We start from the raw sequence: 19,586 nt of genomic DNA on the forward strand, positions 1-19,586 counted from the left end.
GGCAAGGCAAGGCAAGGCAAGGCAAGGCAAGGCAAGGCAAGGCAAGGCAAGGCAAGGCAAGGCAAGGCAAGGCAAGGCAAGGCAAGGCAAGGCAAGGCAAGGCAAGGCAAGGCAAGGCAAGGCAAGGCAAGGCAAGGCAAGGCAAGGCAAGGCAAGGCAAGGCAAGGCAAGGCAAGGCAAGGCAAGGCAAGGCAAGGCAAGGCAAGGCAAGGCAAGGCAAGGCAAGGCAAGGCAAGGCAAGGCAAGGCAAGGCAAGGCAAGGCAAGGCAAGGCAAGGCAAGGCAAGGCAAGGCAAGGCAAGGCAAGGCAAGGCAAGGCAAGGCAAGGCAAGGCAAGGCAAGGCAAGGCAAGGCAAGGCAAGGCAAGGCAAGGCAAGGCAAGGCAAGGCAAGGCAAGGCAAGGCAAGGCAAGGCAAGGCAAGGCAAGGCAAGGCAAGGCAAGGCAAGGCAAGGCAAGGCAAGGCAAGGCAAGGCAAGGCAAGGCAAGGCAAGGCAAGGCAAGGCAAGGCAAGGCAAGGCAAGGCAAGGCAAGGCAAGGCAAGGCAAGGCAAGGCAAGGCAAGGCAAGGCAAGGCAAGGCAAGGCAAGGCAAGGCAAGGCAAGGCAAGGCAAGGCAAGGCAAGGCAAGGCAAGGCAAGGCAAGGCAAGGCAAGGCAAGGCAAGGCAAGGCAAGGCAAGGCAAGGCAAGGCAAGGCAAGGCAAGGCAAGGCAAGGCAAGGCAAGGCAAGGCAAGGCAAGGCAAGGCAAGGCAAGGCAAGGCAAGGCAAGGCAAGGCAAGGCAAGGCAAGGCAAGGCAAGGCAAGGCAAGGCAAGGCAAGGCAAGGCAAGGCAAGGCAAGGCAAGGCAAGGCAAGGCAAGGCAAGGCAAGGCAAGGCAAGGCAAGGCAAGGCAAGGCAAGGCAAGGCAAGGCAAGGCAAGGCAAGGCAAGGCAAGGCAAGGCAAGGCAAGGCAAGGCAAGGCAAGGCAAGGCAAGGCAAGGCAAGGCAAGGCAAGGCAAGGCAAGGCAAGGCAAGGCAAGGCAAGGCAAGGCAAGGCAAGGCAAGGCAAGGCAAGGCAAGGCAAGGCAAGGCAAGGCAAGGCAAGGCAAGGCAAGGCAAGGCAAGGCAAGGCAAGGCAAGGCAAGGCAAGGCAAGGCAAGGCAAGGCAAGGCAAGGCAAGGCAAGGCAAGGCAAGGCAAGGCAAGGCAAGGCAAGGCAAGGCAAGGCAAGGCAAGGCAAGGCAAGGCAAGGCAAGGCAAGGCAAGGCAAGGCAAGGCAAGGCAAGGCAAGGCAAGGCAAGGCAAGGCAAGGCAAGGCAAGGCAAGGCAAGGCAAGGCAAGGCAAGGCAAGGCAAGGCAAGGCAAGGCAAGGCAAGGCAAGGCAAGGCAAGGCAAGGCAAGGCAAGGCAAGGCAAGGCAAGGCAAGGCAAGGCAAGGCAAGGCAAGGCAAGGCAAGGCAAGGCAAGGCAAGGCAAGGCAAGGCAAGGCAAGGCAAGGCAAGGCAAGGCAAGGCAAGGCAAGGCAAGGCAAGGCAAGGCAAGGCAAGGCAAGGCAAGGCAAGGCAAGGCAAGGCAAGGCAAGGCAAGGCAAGGCAAGGCAAGGCAAGGCAAGGCAAGGCAAGGCAAGGCAAGGCAAGGCAAGGCAAGGCAAGGCAAGGCAAGGCAAGGCAAGGCAAGGCAAGGCAAGGCAAGGCAAGGCAAGGCAAGGCAAGGCAAGGCAAGGCAAGGCAAGGCAAGGCAAGGCAAGGCAAGGCAAGGCAAGGCAAGGCAAGGCAAGGCAAGGCAAGGCAAGGCAAGGCAAGGCAAGGCAAGGCAAGGCAAGGCAAGGCAAGGCAAGGCAAGGCAAGGCAAGGCAAGGCAAGGCAAGGCAAGGCAAGGCAAGGCAAGGCAAGGCAAGGCAAGGCAAGGCAAGGCAAGGCAAGGCAAGGCAAGGCAAGGCAAGGCAAGGCAAGGCAAGGCAAGGCAAGGCAAGGCAAGGCAAGGCAAGGCAAGGCAAGGCAAGGCAAGGCAAGGCAAGGCAAGGCAAGGCAAGGCAAGGCAAGGCAAGGCAAGGCAAGGCAAGGCAAGGCAAGGCAAGGCAAGGCAAGGCAAGGCAAGGCAAGGCAAGGCAAGGCAAGGCAAGGCAAGGCAAGGCAAGGCAAGGCAAGGCAAGGCAAGGCAAGGCAAGGCAAGGCAAGGCAAGGCAAGGCAAGGCAAGGCAAGGCAAGGCAAGGCAAGGCAAGGCAAGGCAAGGCAAGGCAAGGCAAGGCAAGGCAAGGCAAGGCAAGGCAAGGCAAGGCAAGGCAAGGCAAGGCAAGGCAAGGCAAGGCAAGGCAAGGCAAGGCAAGGCAAGGCAAGGCAAGGCAAGGCAAGGCAAGGCAAGGCAAGGCAAGGCAAGGCAAGGCAAGGCAAGGCAAGGCAAGGCAAGGCAAGGCAAGGCAAGGCAAGGCAAGGCAAGGCAAGGCAAGGCAAGGCAAGGCAAGGCAAGGCAAGGCAAGGCAAGGCAAGGCAAGGCAAGGCAAGGCAAGGCAAGGCAAGGCAAGGCAAGGCAAGGCAAGGCAAGGCAAGGCAAGGCAAGGCAAGGCAAGGCAAGGCAAGGCAAGGCAAGGCAAGGCAAGGCAAGGCAAGGCAAGGCAAGGCAAGGCAAGGCAAGGCAAGGCAAGGCAAGGCAAGGCAAGGCAAGGCAAGGCAAGGCAAGGCAAGGCAAGGCAAGGCAAGGCAAGGCAAGGCAAGGCAAGGCAAGGCAAGGCAAGGCAAGGCAAGGCAAGGCAAGGCAAGGCAAGGCAAGGCAAGGCAAGGCAAGGCAAGGCAAGGCAAGGCAAGGCAAGGCAAGGCAAGGCAAGGCAAGGCAAGGCAAGGCAAGGCAAGGCAAGGCAAGGCAAGGCAAGGCAAGGCAAGGCAAGGCAAGGCAAGGCAAGGCAAGGCAAGGCAAGGCAAGGCAAGGCAAGGCAAGGCAAGGCAAGGCAAGGCAAGGCAAGGCAAGGCAAGGCAAGGCAAGGCAAGGCAAGGCAAGGCAAGGCAAGGCAAGGCAAGGCAAGGCAAGGCAAGGCAAGGCAAGGCAAGGCAAGGCAAGGCAAGGCAAGGCAAGGCAAGGCAAGGCAAGGCAAGGCAAGGCAAGGCAAGGCAAGGCAAGGCAAGGCAAGGCAAGGCAAGGCAAGGCAAGGCAAGGCAAGGCAAGGCAAGGCAAGGCAAGGCAAGGCAAGGCAAGGCAAGGCAAGGCAAGGCAAGGCAAGGCAAGGCAAGGCAAGGCAAGGCAAGGCAAGGCAAGGCAAGGCAAGGCAAGGCAAGGCAAGGCAAGGCAAGGCAAGGCAACTGGTTTGACTCAGTGGATAGAGCATCAACAGCTGATCCATGTTTGTCATCGATGTTTCTGGCTCTGTAAAAAATCAATAAAATTAAATTTAAAAGAAGCCACACCAGGCCTCTTTGGTCCTAAATTTTAAGTAGTACAAGGTTCTTACAGAATTATGAATTGTAAAGATTCACTGCACATATGCATACCTATCATTATTTGTTATTTATAATATTTCATGTGGTTTTAAAGTTTTGGAGCTATATATACATAGATCACTTTTCAGTATGAATATGTATTTCAAGGGCGTAATGGGGGAATAAGGATACATATGTGTTGTGGGGTCAAAAACTGGAGTAAAAAATAAGACCACCAGAGGCTGCTGATTGATTAAAAAAAAGCAGGCAAGGATTTATTGACGGCGAGGGCACCACACGCAGATGGAGTCCACCCTCACGACCGCGCCGTTCCAGGTGTAGGCAGTCCTTTTAAAGGTCCAAACCACAAAAATTTCCTTTGTTCTAAATTCTAAATTCTAAATGCTGTGAACAACCCGCAGGCCGGTTCCCAGCCACATCCTGCTGGACATTGGAATGTGAACCTATCTTGCGAAAGCAGATTGTACAAAAGCCGAACTGAGAAGGATTAATAATCTCTAAAGGTCATCTATACTCTCAACTCCTGGAGCTACTGAGTCAGTGGGAATCAATCTCCTGTAGTCCTGGTCCACAGGCACAGGAAAATTACCTTTGTGAGTTTCCAGGTCTCAGTCTGGAAGCTGAGGTAACTACCCTATTGTTTAAGCAAGTAAGTGCGTGCAGAAGCCAGAATAGCAGGGTTAAAATTTAAACAGCAGTTTTTACCCAAGTATGGTTGCCACCATACTTCCACCTGAATGTTTCTTCTTACCCTCCCCCACTTTCCCTCTGAGTTTCTGTGGTAATTTCCATGCTTCCATGTCTCTGAATCCACTCCATCAGTGTTTTGTTAATTAGATTCCAAATCTGAGTGCGATCAAGTGATATTGTCTTTCTCTGACTGACTTATTTCACTTAGCATGATGCTCTCCAGGTCCATCCATGCTGTGTGAAAGGATAAGAGATTCTTCTTTTTTACTGCTGCCTAGTACACCATGGTGTAAATGTACCACAGTGTTTTATCCACTCATCTGCTGATGGGCACCTGGGCAGTTTCCAGACCTTTGATATTGTAAATTGTTCTTCTATGAACAGAGGGGTGCATACTTTCCATCTGATTGTTTTAAGTTTCTAAGGCAGTGATGGGCAACCTTTTGAGCTTGTTGTGTCAAACTTCGCCAAAAAACTGAGCATAACTCGGGTAGTGTGTCACTTTGAGGAAAAAACTAACTCCAAGACTCTAGTCGCAAATGTTTCATCCTCAGGAGCAGCAAATGTTTCATCCTCGGCATGCGGCCGCATGTCATCAGAAATGGCTACGCGTGTCAGTGCTGACACGCGTGTCACAGGTTCGCCATCACTGTTCTAAGGTATATTCCTAGAAGTGGAATCACTGCATCAAATGGCAGTTACATACTAATTTTTTTGCAAAAAATCCAAACTGATTTCCATAATGGCTGTAGCAGTTTGCGTTCCCACCAGCAGTGAACTGGGTCACCTTTCTTCCACATCCTCCCCAGCACTGGTCCTTTGTTGATTTGCTGATGGCAGCCATTCTGACAGTGGTGGGGTGATACCTAATTGTTGCTTTAATTTGCATCTCTCTGGTGATCAGTCACTTTGAACATTTTTCACATGTGTCTTGGCCATCTCATCCACACTGCAGCCCAGGCAGAGCTGACACTTCCAATGGCATCAGAAGCAGATGCTCTTAAGTATGAGAGTCTGTTTTGTGACATTAACTTTGTATAATGTCTTCAATGGAGACAGGTTAGATAGAGTTGCAGACTTGAGCAACCTCCCCCAGCTACAGTTAGCCTGAGGGAGACACAGCCAAAAGTCTTTTTTTTTTTCCCCCAAGGATATATTTTATTGATTTTTTTACAGAGAGGAAATGAGAGGGAGACAAAGTTAGAAACATGGATGAGAGAGAAACATCGATCAGCCGCCTCCTACACCCCCCCCCACCGGGGATGTGCCCGCAACCAAGGTACATGCCCCTGACCAGAATCGAACCTGGGACCCTTCAGTCCACAGGCCGATGATCTATCCACTGAGCCAAACCGGTTACAGCCACAGCCAAAAGTCTTGAATGAAGAAACAGTGCTCTCCATTGGGACAGAGCAGGTCCTGAAGAAAGATATGCAAAACCAGCCACGCAGGTGCAGGAGAAACAAACTGGACCCAGACATCACCTCCAATGAAGGCACTAGAGGACCCTGAGTATACTTGGTGTGTTCTTGGGCTGTTTGACCCTGAATCCAGTCCTGGAGTCAACATAGAAATGCGGGATCCTGGCCTTGGAGCGGAGAAACTACATTACCCACAAGGCCACGCACGGAATGCCACCGGGCTGAGCCAATGGGGACCCAGAGAAGGCATTTCCGTTTGGCCGCTTCTGTAGGGCGGGACCGGTAGTCCTCGTGCGGGGATTTGGTCTTCGGGGATTTTGTCTCAGCCAGTCAGGAGTTCCCAGGCGCACAGTCCGAGGGAGAAGGCTGAAGAGCGGTGTTCCCCGCCAAACTGGCAATGGTGCTCACAGCTCACACTGGGGATTGAAGCTCGGAGTCACCGCCCGGACCCGCGCCAGGGCCGGGACAGGCACCGCCATTCCTGCAGCGGCTTCTACTCCCGCCGCTCCCGCCCCGCTCGGCCCACAGAATGCAATGGCTGCGCCGTCGCTGAGGAGCTTCGCTGAGGTGAGTTCCTGTCCACCGGGCCCTCACCGCCTCCTCACACCGAACACCACAGCCTGAGGGGCATCGGTCCCGTCCTGCAGCTCAGTCCGCGTGGAGGACCGTGAGGAAGGCGGAGGGGAGAGGAGCGTTGTGGCTTCTGAGGCACAGCCAGTGCAGGGCGGAGAGGACAGGGCTGACTGGCATCTGAGGTTCCCTGAGGGTGTGGGCTGTGAGGATTGGCGGACAGATCAGAGGCTGCAGGGAGGACGTCACAGCCTCATTGGGGCTTTCCCGGCTGTGGGGTCCCTCAGGGGCCGGGGGTGGTCCTGGACCCGGCTGGGAGACAAGCTTCTCTACATGCCATGTGCCAAGTTCATGGGTGAGTCCAGCGAGATCCAGTGGCATTGGAGCAGGAAGGGGGCTGAGCTGAGGGAGTGAACCTGGGACTGAAGATGGGAAGGGGTTAAAGGTTACCCAGTGGTGTGCACATCTGGAGGAAGTGTGAGCTGATGGTCCCGGGACCTGGTGTGGGGACTGAAAGGCGAAGCATAAACCCAGGCTTGGCTGTGTCTTGGAGGCATGATCTAGGAGACTGCAGTGGGAGTGCTTGGCAGGAAGGCTGGGGCCCTGCAGGCATCGCCCAGACCTTAAATGGCATTGCTCTCTCCCCTCCCCTCCCTCAACGTTTTGCACCCAACCCAGCTGCTCTGCTGAGGGCAATCCCAGTGAGTAATGGTTCTGTGATGAGAGAGCAGCCTGCACTGGCATTAAGGCCTGGTGTCCACACTAACCGGGTGCCCTGGAGGAGGTTGAGGGGGGGAAGGTGTGTAAGGAGTAGGAGTGGGGGTTCTCAGAGAGACAGCTCTGGTGTCAATTGTCTCCATTCTGACAGGTTGGCGTGACATTTGAGGACATTGCCCTGCACTTCTCCAGGGAGGAATGGAGCCTCCTTGATGAGGGTCAGAGACAGCTGTACCTGAATGTGATGCTGGAGAACTTTGAACTTGTATCCTCGCAGGGTAAGACCCTCACTCTCACAGTGACCTGGACGTGGCTTTGGGATTTCCCAGGCCCCATCTCCCAGGGTGTGCTGTGTCCTCCCATGTAGACTGTGGTTCTGCTTGATTTTCCAGTTTCCTGGGTAGTTGCTGTCCTGGGGAGGGTGGGTCTGTTTCCCCTGCTCCCTTCTATTCCTGAAGTCCCAATTCTCCCCGCTGTACTAAGTTCACAAGAAGGACTTGTGGTTGGTAGTGTTGCAGGAAGCCTGAGGGATTCCACCTTGGTCAGTGAGGAAAGCATTTTCTATTTTCCTGTTGGGCATGTGTATATATTTTTGAAAAATAGTCTCTGCATCCTTATCCTGTTTGTTAACTGTATTTTTTGGTTAAGTAGTCTTTTGAATACCTTAGATATATTATATATTAATTGCTAACGATATACAGGAGCACATATTGTTGCATGTGCTTAATAGTGCTTTGCAGATATTACTCCCCCACACCCGCTTTTCTACAAAGTCCATGCTTTTGGCAACCCAGCATTCAGCAGGACTAGTGCCACCATGTTTCTAGCAAGCTCAGATGCTTGTTACTATGCTTAGCAAGTAAATATTGTTAATGAAGTTATATAGACTTTGCCTTTGAGGCAGAGTCATTACATTGTTATTATCTGCAGTATAGTATGAACATACCTTTATTATTGCTGGGGAACTGCAACTATTTGTGTGAATTTCTGTCTATATCGCAATATTCTCTTTATTGTACTGATCAGAACTGAATCCACAATATCTCCAAGGTATTCCTTCTTATAGTTTGCAAGTATTCTCTTCTGTTCTCTAGATTGCCCTTTCTTTTCATTTTGTTTATTGGTGTTGTGCTGTGAAGACGCTATTTTTCTTTATTTGTTGCAGCGTGGACTGTTGTTTTTTTTTTTATTATTATTTTGTGTGGTGGTTGGTGTCACATTCAGAAAGTCCTGTCCAAAACAAATTTCCAGAACTTTTTTCTAGGTTATCCTGAGGAGTTTTAAGGTTTTTTTGTTTGTTTGTTTTTTTTAATATATTTTATTGATTTTTTACAGAGAGGAAGGGAGAGGGATAGAGAGTTAGAAACATCGATGAGAGAGAAACATCAACCAGCTGCCTCCTGCACATCCCCTACTGGGATGTACCCGCAACCAAGGTACATGCCTTTGACCGGAATCGAATCTGGAAACCCCCCCCCCCCTTTTTTTATTAAAAAATATATTTTATTGATAGTTTACAGAGAGGAAGGGAGAGGGATAGAGAGTCAGAAACATCGATGGGAGAGAAACATCGATCAGCGGCCTCTTGCACACCTCCTACCGGGGATGTGTCCGCAACCAAGGTACATACCCTTGACTGGAATCGAACCTGGGACCCTTCAGTCCGCAGGCCGACGCTCTATACACTGAGCCAAACCAGTCAGGGCGAACCTGGAACCCTTGAGTCCTCAGGCCAACACTTTATCCACTGATCCAAACCGGTTTCGGAAGGAGTTTTCAGTTTTAGTGCTCACATTTAATTTTGTCCTGCAGGTTGAGGTACGTTTTATCAGTGGTGTCCAGGTTTGTTGTTTTACATGTGAATGTCAATTCTTAAAGAAACTATCTTTCCTCTCTTCTGTGACTTGCAGCTTTGTCAAAGATTACTTGAAAATATGTGCCTGGGTTTATTTTTATTTTTTTTATATTTCTTTATTGATTTAAGAGAGGAAGGGAGAGGGAGAGAGAGAGAGAGAGAGAGAGAGAGTGAAACATCAATGATGAGAGAGAATCATTGATTGGCTGCCTCCAGTACATCCCCTACTGGGGATTGAGCCCGCAACCCAGACATGTGCCCTTGGCCGGAATCGAACCTGGAACCTTTCAGTCTGCAGGCCAATGCTCTATCCACTGAGCCAAACCAGCCAGGGCTGCCTGGGTTTATTTTTATGTTTTCTGTTCTGTTTTGTTTATATATGTACTAGAAGCCCGTTGTACGAAGTTTCGTGCAATAGACTTTTCCTTCACCTGGCTGCCGGCACCAGTTTTCCGCCAGCAGCAGTTTTCCTCTGGCCACCCGCTGATCAGAGCGCCTCCCGCCAGCACGATCGGCCACCCCGAGAGGAACTCCGATGGGCGGGTGGCCAGAGGAAAACTGCTGCTGGCGGAAAACTGGTGCTGGCAGCCACGCAATCGGCCACCCCGAGTTCCGCCACCGGCGCCTTCCGCTGGCTCCATCGGTCCTCCCGCAGTGCCAGCCGTTGGGGCCTGCGGGAGCAACGGGGGGCGGGGACTTGTGAGTCCACGCCCCCGCTCATCCTGTCAGCCCAATTGGCCACCCCAAGTCCCGCCCCCAGACTGCCGCCAGCCCAATCGTGGGCGTAGCGGAGTGATGGTTATTTGCATACTTCCCTTTTATTAGGTAGGATCAGTGTTTCTCCAACAACACACTGTTTGGTTGCTTTCTCTTTGTAATAAGTTGAAGTCAGGAAGTGTGATGCCACCAGCTTTGTTCTCACTCAGGATTCCTTTCGTTAATGGAGGTGTTTTAATTCCATTTCCAGATTTTTCTATTCATTTCTTTGTAAAATACCGTTGGAGTTATTGCGATTGTATTTAATCTGTAGTTTGCCTTGTGTACTATAGCTATCTCTACCATATTTCATTTTCAGATCCGTGAACACAGGTTGTCTTTCAAGTGATTTGTGTTTTCTTCCATTCCTTTCATCACTGTCTTATAGTACTCACTGTACAGATGTTTCACGTTTTGGTTGAATTTATCCCTGCAGATTTTATTGTTTGGGTGCTATTGTAAATTTGATTATACTCTTCATTTTTCCATCAAGGAATTTATTATTAGTGTGTAGAAATGGAACTAATGTTTGTATGTTTATTTTGCATCCTGTCATTTTTCTGTATTTAATTCTTTATTCTTCTGTTATCTTCACCCGAATAGTGAGGATATGTTTTCCATTCATTGTTCTTTTAGGGGGGGGGGGGGGAGAAAGAGAGAGAGAGAGAGGGAAACATCGATTGGCTGCCTCCTACATGTGCCTCTACTGAGAGTGGGGATCAGACTTGCAACCCAGGTACCTACCCTTGACTGGGAATGGAACCCTACCCCTCCAGTGCACAAGCCAGCACACTCATCAGTGAAGCACAGTGGCTAAGGATGTTTATTTATTCTTTAAATTACTTATTTATTTATTTATTTATTTATTTAAATACTTGTATTTTTTTATTTCCGAGAGGAAGAGGAGAGAGAGATAAAAACATCAATGATAAGAGAGAATCATTCCTCAGGTGCCTCCTGCATGACTCCCACTGGTGATTAAGCTCTCAACCAGTGCAGGGGTCCTAACAAAGAATCCCATTGTGACCTCCTAGTTCAGTGGTCAGCAGACTCATTAGTCAACAGAGCCAGATACCAACAGTGCAACGATTGAAATTTCTTTTGAGAGCCAAATTTTTAAATCTTAAACTATATAGGTAGGTACATTGTTATTAACTTAATTAGGGTACTCCTAAGCTGGCCTTTGCTAAAAACTCAAGGGTGCAAAAGCCACAGGTGGCTCACAAACCATAGTTTGCCGACCACTGTCCTATTTCATGAGTCAATGCTAAATCATTGTGACATACCGGGCAGCATTTATTTATTGATTTTAGAGACAGAAAGGGAGACAGAGAGAGTGAAGCATTGATGTGCTGTTCTACCCATCTGTGCATTCATTGGCTGTCCCCTACATGTGCCCTGATCGGGGATCAAACCCACAACCTTGGTGCATTGGGACCACACGCTCAACAACTGAGACACCTGGACAGGGCTCTGAATTTGTTTATTAATTTCAGGAGCTCATGGTGGGATTTTGACAAATTTCTCTATGGAGGGTCATGTCATCTGGTAACATCAACATCTCTTATGATGCATTGTGGTTCCTAGTGACAGGTGTAATGTCTTACCTTCCATTTCTTTTTTTACTTATTTGAGGCTTGGTTTGTGTTTGTTTGTTTTTACTTTAGTGTAGCTCAGTGATGGGCAACCTTTTGAGCTTGGTGTGTCAAACTTCGCCAAAAAACAGCATAACTCAGGTAGTGTGTCACTTTGAGGAAAAATCATTATTTCGCGATACTTATAGTTTAAATAACATAAATGTATAATTGTTATATATAATTGTATTTAATAAACCAAAAACTAAATATTTAACTTACCTGCTTAGTGACTTCTTTGTTCATCCATCAGTCGGTTTCTTTTGTTGGTCTTGATATTATTTAGCTTGTGTGGGGTGCCGTGAACTAAGATAAGTGAGGGGGAGGGGGAATTCTTTAACTAACCTGCCTATTAGTGACTTTTTTGTTGCTGAATTTCATTGGCTAAATCTTCAATTGAAGGTTGGTATTTTGTACACTTCACGCCCAAGCAAGTGCTACTAACTTCATCTGTCAATCTGTTTCTTTTGTTGGTTTTGATATTATTTAACGCTGAGAATAAGGCCTCACAAAAGTATGTAGAGGGAAAAATTGTGAGTAAAGCCATTGCTATATTTTTCAGGGTGCTAAAAGTGTCTGGTAGTCGGTTCCAGGCACTCCAAATTTCCTGTTCGTAGTGGCACTCCTCTTGATTCTCCAAGTGGCACCTTTCCAGATTCTCAAGCTTTGACCTCAAGTTGACAAACACCTGAGACCAGATACTCTCTTGAAATTCTGCAAGTTGCATCTCCAAATCATCAATTTGCATCCATTGGAAACCACTTAATTCCAAACTACTGTAGACTACTACATCAGGACACTTAATTATTTTCATGGTCTGTTCTAGACTTCTAAATTGACTAAATATATCACTAAACTGGTCAAGTAACGAGTCTAAAACATGCTGGTACTTCATATGCAAGAGTTCCATTTCATTTTGTACAGCTGCACTGGCCTTCTCAAAATACTTTGTTACTCGAGGAAAATACTTATAAGTTTTAGTTTCTACATCTCGCTTGAAAATTTTAACTTCACTTTCAAAAGCTTTTATGTATCCAAACATAACATCAATACTTTTGCCAAAACTTTGTAACTTTAAGTTCAGTTCATTGATATGAACAGAGAGATCTGTAAAAAACATCAGGGTGTTGACCTACTTATCATCATGAAGCTGAGGAAAGTTTCCCAGATCCTTATCGTCAAGAAATACATTAATTTCTTCAAAGCACTCCGGCGCGGCGGAGGCTTCTGAAAGGCCTGGTGCCTGAGTGGACAGGCACCCAGCTCCCACTCTTTTGCTTTCGATCGCGGGGGAGCTGGGTGCCTGTCCACTGGTGCCTGAGCAGACAGGCACCCATCTCCCACGCTTTTGCTTTCGATCACAGGGGAGCTGGGTATCTATCCGCTGGTGCACCAGACCTTTCAGAAGCCTCCGGCGAGGCAAAGGCTTCTGAAAGGCCTGGTGCCTGAGCGGACAGGCATCCAGCTTCCCCGCATTTGATGGTCCGCGGTGGGACGTGAGCTCACTGCCCCAGAGGCCCCTTCTGTGCCGCCGCACAGCCATGGCGCAGACGCTGAGCTCGAGCTGCCGCTGGCGACGTGAGCTCAGCGTCCCGCCGGCCCAATTGGCCACTCCGGCCACCCCAAGTCCCGCCTCCTCCCCCCCGCGCCTCCTGGCCAATCGCGGGCATAGCGAAGGTACAGTCAATTTGCATATTAGTCTATCATTAGGTAGGATGAGAGGAAGGGGTAGAGGGATTGAGAAAAACATTAATGATGAGAGAGTATCACTGATGAGCTGCCTCCTGCATGCCCCTGCTGGGGAAAGAATCCAGAACAAACAGGGCATGTGCCATTGACTGGAATGGAACCTAGGACCTTTCAGTCCACTGTCTCACACTCTGTCCACTGAGCAAACCATCTAGGGCTGACCCTTGCTTTATTTATTTATTTATTTATTTACACTTGTTTTTGACCTTAGGTATCTTCAAATGTGTTTGCTCACCCAGTTTCCTGTTATCCTTTCTATGCAGTTGTCCTTTTTTGGTATTCTGTATTACTGTTTTTCTTAATGGTACTCTTATTCCCATTTCCTGTAGGATTTTTTTCATGGATAGCCGTCAACTTATTCTGGGATGGGGAAAGATTCTCTATCTCTGATTCTGCCATCTTGCTGATGTCACTCTCATAGGTCCTTTGTCTGTGATCTCATTTGTGCTTTGTTGTTCTACCACAGTGCTGCCATCGATCCTTTTTAAGATTGGCATCATTTATCCCATGCAGTGGCTCAACTGGGATTTAAGAGGCAGAATCATTTCTGCATCGCAAAAGAAACATGACTTTATCAATGACAGGATAGACCCAGAGGCAGTCTTGCCTTGGTGAAGGGCTGCGGGTGATTTTCACGCCTGGGCTTTGTTTCATTCATAACTAGGAACCCGTTTTTTCCAACAACATTTTGTTACCATTGCTCACTCCTCACCCAATTCTACTTCTTCTTGCTTAATGTTGACACTTTGCGTACGACTCAGTTTTAATAGTGATCATTCTACTCAGATTCCCAGCCCATGGGTAACCTTAACCTCTTTAAACTTTGCACCTCTACCTCTTTCATACATCTTGCTTTACTGCACTCCAATGTTGTTCCATGCCTGCAGAGCCTTAGAGTGCACACGTTTATATTGACGCTGAACATCACCTGCTCTAATATGATTGTTAGTTTATGGCAGTGGTTCTCAACCTTTCTAATACCACGACCCTTTAATACAGTTCTCCATGTTGCCCTCACCCCCAAACATAAAATATTTTCATTGCTACTTCATTATTATAATTTTGCTACTGTTAATGAATCGTAATGTAAATATCGGTGTTTTCCGATTGTCTTAGGTGACCCTGCTAGCGGTTCTCAACCTGTGGTTCGTGCCCCACAGGTTGAGAACCGCTGCTGTAGAGCCTAAGACCATCAGAAAGCACAGATATTTACCTTACGATTCATTAACAGTAGCAAAATTATAGTTAAGAAGTAGCAACAAAAATAAGTTTATGTTTGGGGGTAAGGGCAACATGGGGAACTGTATTAAAGGGTGGCGGCATTAGAAAGGTTGAGAACTGCCATAACCGGTTTGGCTCAATGCATAGAGCATCAGCCTGCGGACTGAAGGTCCCAGGTTTGATTCTGATCATGGGCATGTACCTTGGTTGCGGAAATATCCCAGTCGGAGGTGTGTAGGAGGCAGCTGATCGATATTTCTCTCCCATCGATGTTTCTAACATTCTATTCCTTTCCCTTCCTCTCTGAAAAAATCAATAAAGTATATTAAAAAAATAAAAATAAATAAAAAAGAAAGGTTGAGAACCACTGGTTTATGGGTTTGAACACATTGGAAATATTCTATACAGACTCACATCGCCAGCATGAAAGGTCCTAAAGGAAGCCATTTGTGGAGTAATAATGAGTAGATCCTGCCTCTCTTCTTTTTGTCCCAGCCTATGCTTGTGTCCCCCCTTGTTGAGATTTTCATCATCCAGTGACCTTTTGGGCCATGTTATATATAACAGCCATTTCCTGAGAGTCTGACTTACTTGTCTTGTAAATCATTGTATGGAATCATGTCTAGTTATGAAAGATAAACATTTGTAGTGAACATATTCTGTTTTTATCAGGTCAGCATGCACTTCACCTACATTTATTTTCGTTCAGGTTGCTGCTGTGGAGCAGAGAATGTGGAGGCCCCGACTGAACAGAAGGTTTCTGTAAGAGTGTCACAGGCAAGGAATCCAAAGGTAGCCTTGTCTTCCGAGAAGAGCCACCCCTGTGAGAGGTGTGAGCTGGTCTTGGGAAACACTTTCCACGTGATGCAGGGGCAGGGAACACAACACGGACAGATACTGTTGAGGTGTGGCGCATGTGCAAAACGGTTTTACTTCCGTGTAAAATTTCACCAACAAGAGAAGACTTTCAATACAGGTGTGGACAGGATCTCACTTGCAAACAGGTGTGATTTCAATGTGTCCCAGAATCATTTCACATACGGGGAGCTTGGGCAGGATGTGCTTAACGGGTCAGGATATGTCCACCTAAAGGCTACTCACAGCAGAGACATTCCAAATGCTATTCCGACGTGTGGGATGATGTTTCAAAGAAGAAAAAATGATTACACCAGTAAAGAATATAAGGAAGACATTAGTTGCACTCACATGTTTATTCAGGAAAAGGGTATCCATGTTGGAAGTCAGTGTTTTGTGAACTCTGAATGTGGAAAATATTTTACCAAATTATCTAGCTTTCATTATCAACAGCAAGGTGACACTGGAGAAAAGCCTTATAAATGTACTGAGTGTGGGAAAGCTTACACCAGTAGCACTGAACATTGTCATCATGAAAGAGTGCACACTGGAGAAAGGCCTTATCACTGCAGTAAGTGTGGGAAATCTTTTACCACTAGCAGTGATTTTCATCGTCATCAGAGAATTCACACTGGAGAAAAGCCATATAAATGCAGTGAATGTGGGAAATCTTTTACCACTAGCAGTGATCTTCATCGTCATCAAAGAATTCACACTGGGGAAAAGCCTTATCAATGCAGTGAGTGTGGAAAATCTTTTACCCATAAGAGCATCCTAACTCAACATCAGAGAGTTCATACGGGCGAAAAGCCTTATAAATGCAGTGAATGTGGAAAATCTTTTGCAGGGAGGAATGCTCTCCAATATCATCAGAGAGTTCACAGTGGAGAAAAGCCTTATAAATGCAGTGAATGTGGAAAATCTTTTACAGGGAGCAATGCTTTCCAATATCATCAGAGAGTTCACACTGGAGAAAAGCCTTACCAATGCAGTGAGTGTGGGAAATCTTTTACCACTAGCAGTGATCTTCATCGTCATCAGAGAATTCACACTGGAGAAAAGCCATATAAATGCAGTGAATGCGGGAAATCTTTTGATACTACTAATGGTCTCCAATATCATTGGAGAGTTCACACTGGAGAAAAGCCTTATCAATGCAGTGAATGTGGAAAATTTTTTAGAGCTAAAACCATCCTCCATCAACATCAGAGAGTTCATATGGGAGAAAAGCCTTATAAATGCAGTGAATGTGGGAAGTCTTTTTTCCCGAGCACTGCCCTTCGTTATCATCAGAGAGTTCATACAGGAGAAAAGCCGTATAATTGCAGTGAATGTGGGAAATCTTTTAAAAGTAACAATGGTTTCCAAAATCATTGGAGACTTCACAGGAGAAAAGCTTTATCAATGCAGTGAATGTGGAAAATCCTTTATGTCTAAGACTATCCTTCATGAACATCAGAGAGTTCATACGGGAGAAAAGCCTTTTAAATGCAGTGAATGTGGGAAATCTTTTACTCAGAGAAGTGGCCTTCATTTTCATCAGAGAGTTCATACGTGAGAAAAGCCTTATAAATATAGTGGATGTGGAAAATCTTTTTAAAGTAGCAATGCTTTTCAATATCATAAGGGAGTTCACACTTGAGAAAGCCATTATGTTATTTCATAAATCTTGGCATGTGCATGAAACTGAAACCATCATTACAGATTCATAATGCTGTAGTGCTTACCATATCTGTCTCTGTGTAATTTGTTCATGACCTCTTTTAATCTGTTCCTGTCCTTCACAGCTTTCCCAGTTTCCATGGATTTACATTCCATTTTCTTTTCTTTTTTAAATATATTTTATTAATTTTTTACAGAGAGGAAGAGAGAGGGATAGAGAGTTAGAAACATCGATGAGAGAGACATCGATCAGCTGCCTCCTGCACACCCCCCACTGAGAATGTGCCCGCAACCAAGGTACATGCCCTTGACCGGAATCGAACCTGGGACCCTTCAGTCCGCAGGCCAACGCTCTCTCCACTGAGCCAAACTGGCTTCGGCTACATTCCATTTTCATAGAAACCTTTTTTTTCTTTTTTCTTTTTGAATGTTAGGATTTTTTTTAATTTTTTTTAGTTTCTTTATTGATTATGGTATTACATAATTGTCCTCATCCCCCCATTCCCATCCCACACCCCTCCGCACGTATACCCCCACCCCCCTGTTGTCCGTGACCACTGATTCGGCTTATATTCATGCATACAAGTCCTTTGGTTGATCTCTCCCCCTTACCCCACCCTCCCCTACCTTCCCTCTGAGGTTTGACACCCTGATCGATGCTTCCCTGTCACCGGGTCTGTTTTTGTTCTTCAGTTTATGTTTTTCATTATTTCCCCTAGATGCGTGAGATCATGTGATACAAGAAATACACTTATAAGAACCGAAAATGAGACAAGCCATAATGGTTGTGCTGAGAGGCACAGGAATCAGTCTGTAGTGAGTTTCTTTCTGGGCCAACAGTTCATTTGAGTCCCAATTTCAGTATCAAACAGTTCCTTATGTGTACATGTCAGCAATGATATTTCAGTTCTGGATGGTGGACAAATGGTGGTAATGCAAGTCTGACCATCTCTGGTTTGGTCCTGGGCAACCTTCAACAACGCACAGCTGCTGTCTGCTAGTATGGCAAGGTGTCGTCAGTGTCTTCCATCTCTGGGCTGTTTCTCTTCTGTCTTCATGGCTGGAGCAGTCCTGTCAATTCCTCTCTGTTGCAGGAATCCAGGTGGACTTGGAGTTGTTTTCTGAACATATACAAACATAATCTCAACCAAAAATTAATAAAGGACTATTTTCTATAAATTTGACTTGGGATCCTTTTTCATTTTTTGCCCAAATGATTTTCCTTTGGCTTGTTTTGACACCATGTGTGTTTTTCATGGGTGTCTTGGTGTTAGCATTACAAATGAAAGTTAATTTTCTAAAGTAAAAATTTTCTAGATGTAATTTACTTACAGGATATTTTTCCTTACATGATATTCTTCTATTGTCTCAAGCCCCAATTAATTGATTATTTGTCTAGACTTAGTGGGACAAACGCAGGTGACCAGGAGTCAGCAATAACGGCCTATCCCCTGGTACTTCAGTATCTTGACAGCTGAGCCGAACCAGAACATGTGATACACAAGACAGACTTAGAATGCAATCACACGGTTTATTTACCTATTCCTAGTGGGTTCTAGGCTCCAGCAAAGGCCACCTGGCAATGCACACTGAAGGACAGACAACGAAAACAGAGACAGGCAGGCGGCCGCAGTTGGTTCAGGCTCACACAGCAGAGCAATTAGGGGCTTGTCTCTCGGAGCGATGTGGAGTCCTCCTCTTACCGGCAGGAGACCTCAACTTAAGATGGTCTCTGGGTTATATAGACGGTAGTAAACAACTTGTGTCCTTATCAGTGTGGGCCAGATGGTGTGCCTTATGCTAGGAGTAGGGTGTTTACACTTTCAAGGCTCAGAGCTTTTACATCAAGATAATGGGGTGTTCATTAATTTTGGAAGTTACAGAGTATTGGGGGTTTCCATACAGCAAACATTTCACACAATAAGTATTTCATACATTAGAGGGGTTACATTATTATAACAACTATCCCCCCCCCCTTTTTTTATTTAAATATTCGGAGGCTTTTGGAAATTTTATAATGTAGTCTTGATAGCTTTTAAATTTTAATTTTTGCACTAAAATATGACTGCTTTAGGTTCATTACATGTTATACAATTTTACCAGGAGATGAACTGCCAATAAATTTTTTTTAACACTTTAGGAACAGCTTTTTGTACAGTACAATTTTTTCTAGAATATTTGCGTATTTCAATTAGCCAATTTAAATTACTCTGAAGATTTGACTACTATTCTACTGTCAAACTCAACACTAACAACAATCTTATTTTACCCTGTGTATATTAGTGGAAAGGATTATTTGCCTTCTTGAGTAGGCCCTGAGCATTCCTGGTACTAGGCTGGATTTGGATATCAAAACCCCATGCCCCACACCATGGGTACAAGACAACTCAAACAAGTGTTGTTGCAGTGAGAGGGCAGCTGCTGTCGGCCACGTCTCTGTCTGTTACCTGGGTCCGGATTTGAGCTGTGCATGGGAAGTGAGAGATACACACATCGATGAGAGAGAATCATGCATGAGCTGTGTCCTGCACTCCCCCTACAGGGGATGCAGCCCAGAACACAGGCATGTGCCCTTGGCACAAATCAAACCCAGAATCATTTCGTCCCCAGGCAGATGCTGTATCCATTGGGCCAAACCAGGTAGGGCCCTGTGAAAGAACTTTGCAGAGAGTATTAGACCACTCCTGTGATCATTCTGCCAGTTTCAGTGTCCTGGAGGTTTCATTTATAAGTTACTGTTAGCCCAAGCCGGTATTAGATTTTTTTCAACTCCTCTGCTACATTACTTAGTTTTAATGCTTTAGGACATGTTCCAATTGGGTGTATACTTCACTGTGATTTTTTTTCTCTGAATTTTAAAAAGTAGATTTTTATTGATTTCAGAGAGGAAGGGAGAGAGTGATAGAAACATCAATGATGAGACAGAATCATTGTTCATCTGCCTCCTGCATATGCCCCACTGGGGATCAAACCTACACCTCAGGCTTCTCTACCCAAAACAGAAATCAAACCCTGATCTCCTCTTTCATAGGTTGATGCTCGTACAGTTAGCC

At 46.7% G+C, this 19,586-nt stretch overlaps 1 protein-coding gene across 2 annotated transcripts in view; it reads left to right on the forward strand.

Moving 5' to 3' along the window:
- The first annotated feature begins 5,816 nt into the window (after window positions 1–5,816).
- Window positions 5,817–19,586, forward strand: part of LOC307092724 (zinc finger protein 547-like) — a 50,857-nt gene continuing 37,087 nt past the window's right edge. Inside the window, exons 1-3 of one of the 2 annotated variants that reach the window (XM_079760123.1) lie at window positions 5,817–6,081; window positions 6,953–7,079; window positions 14,726–18,326. In XM_079760123.1, coding sequence (XP_079616249.1) covers window positions 6,049–6,081; window positions 6,953–7,079; window positions 14,726–16,284 — 1,719 coding nt within the window. In that variant the 5' untranslated portion in view covers window positions 5,817–6,048 and the 3' untranslated portion in view covers window positions 16,285–18,326. Of the gene's footprint in view, window positions 6,082–6,952; window positions 7,080–14,725; window positions 18,327–19,586 lie in introns of those variants that run through there. The other variant, XM_079760122.1, reaches the window with a different exon arrangement.

Source organism: Cnephaeus nilssonii (genome assembly GCF_951640355.1).
Source record: "Cnephaeus nilssonii genome assembly, chromosome: 20".
NCBI classification, from domain to species: Eukaryota; Metazoa; Chordata; class Mammalia; order Chiroptera; family Vespertilionidae; genus Cnephaeus; species Cnephaeus nilssonii.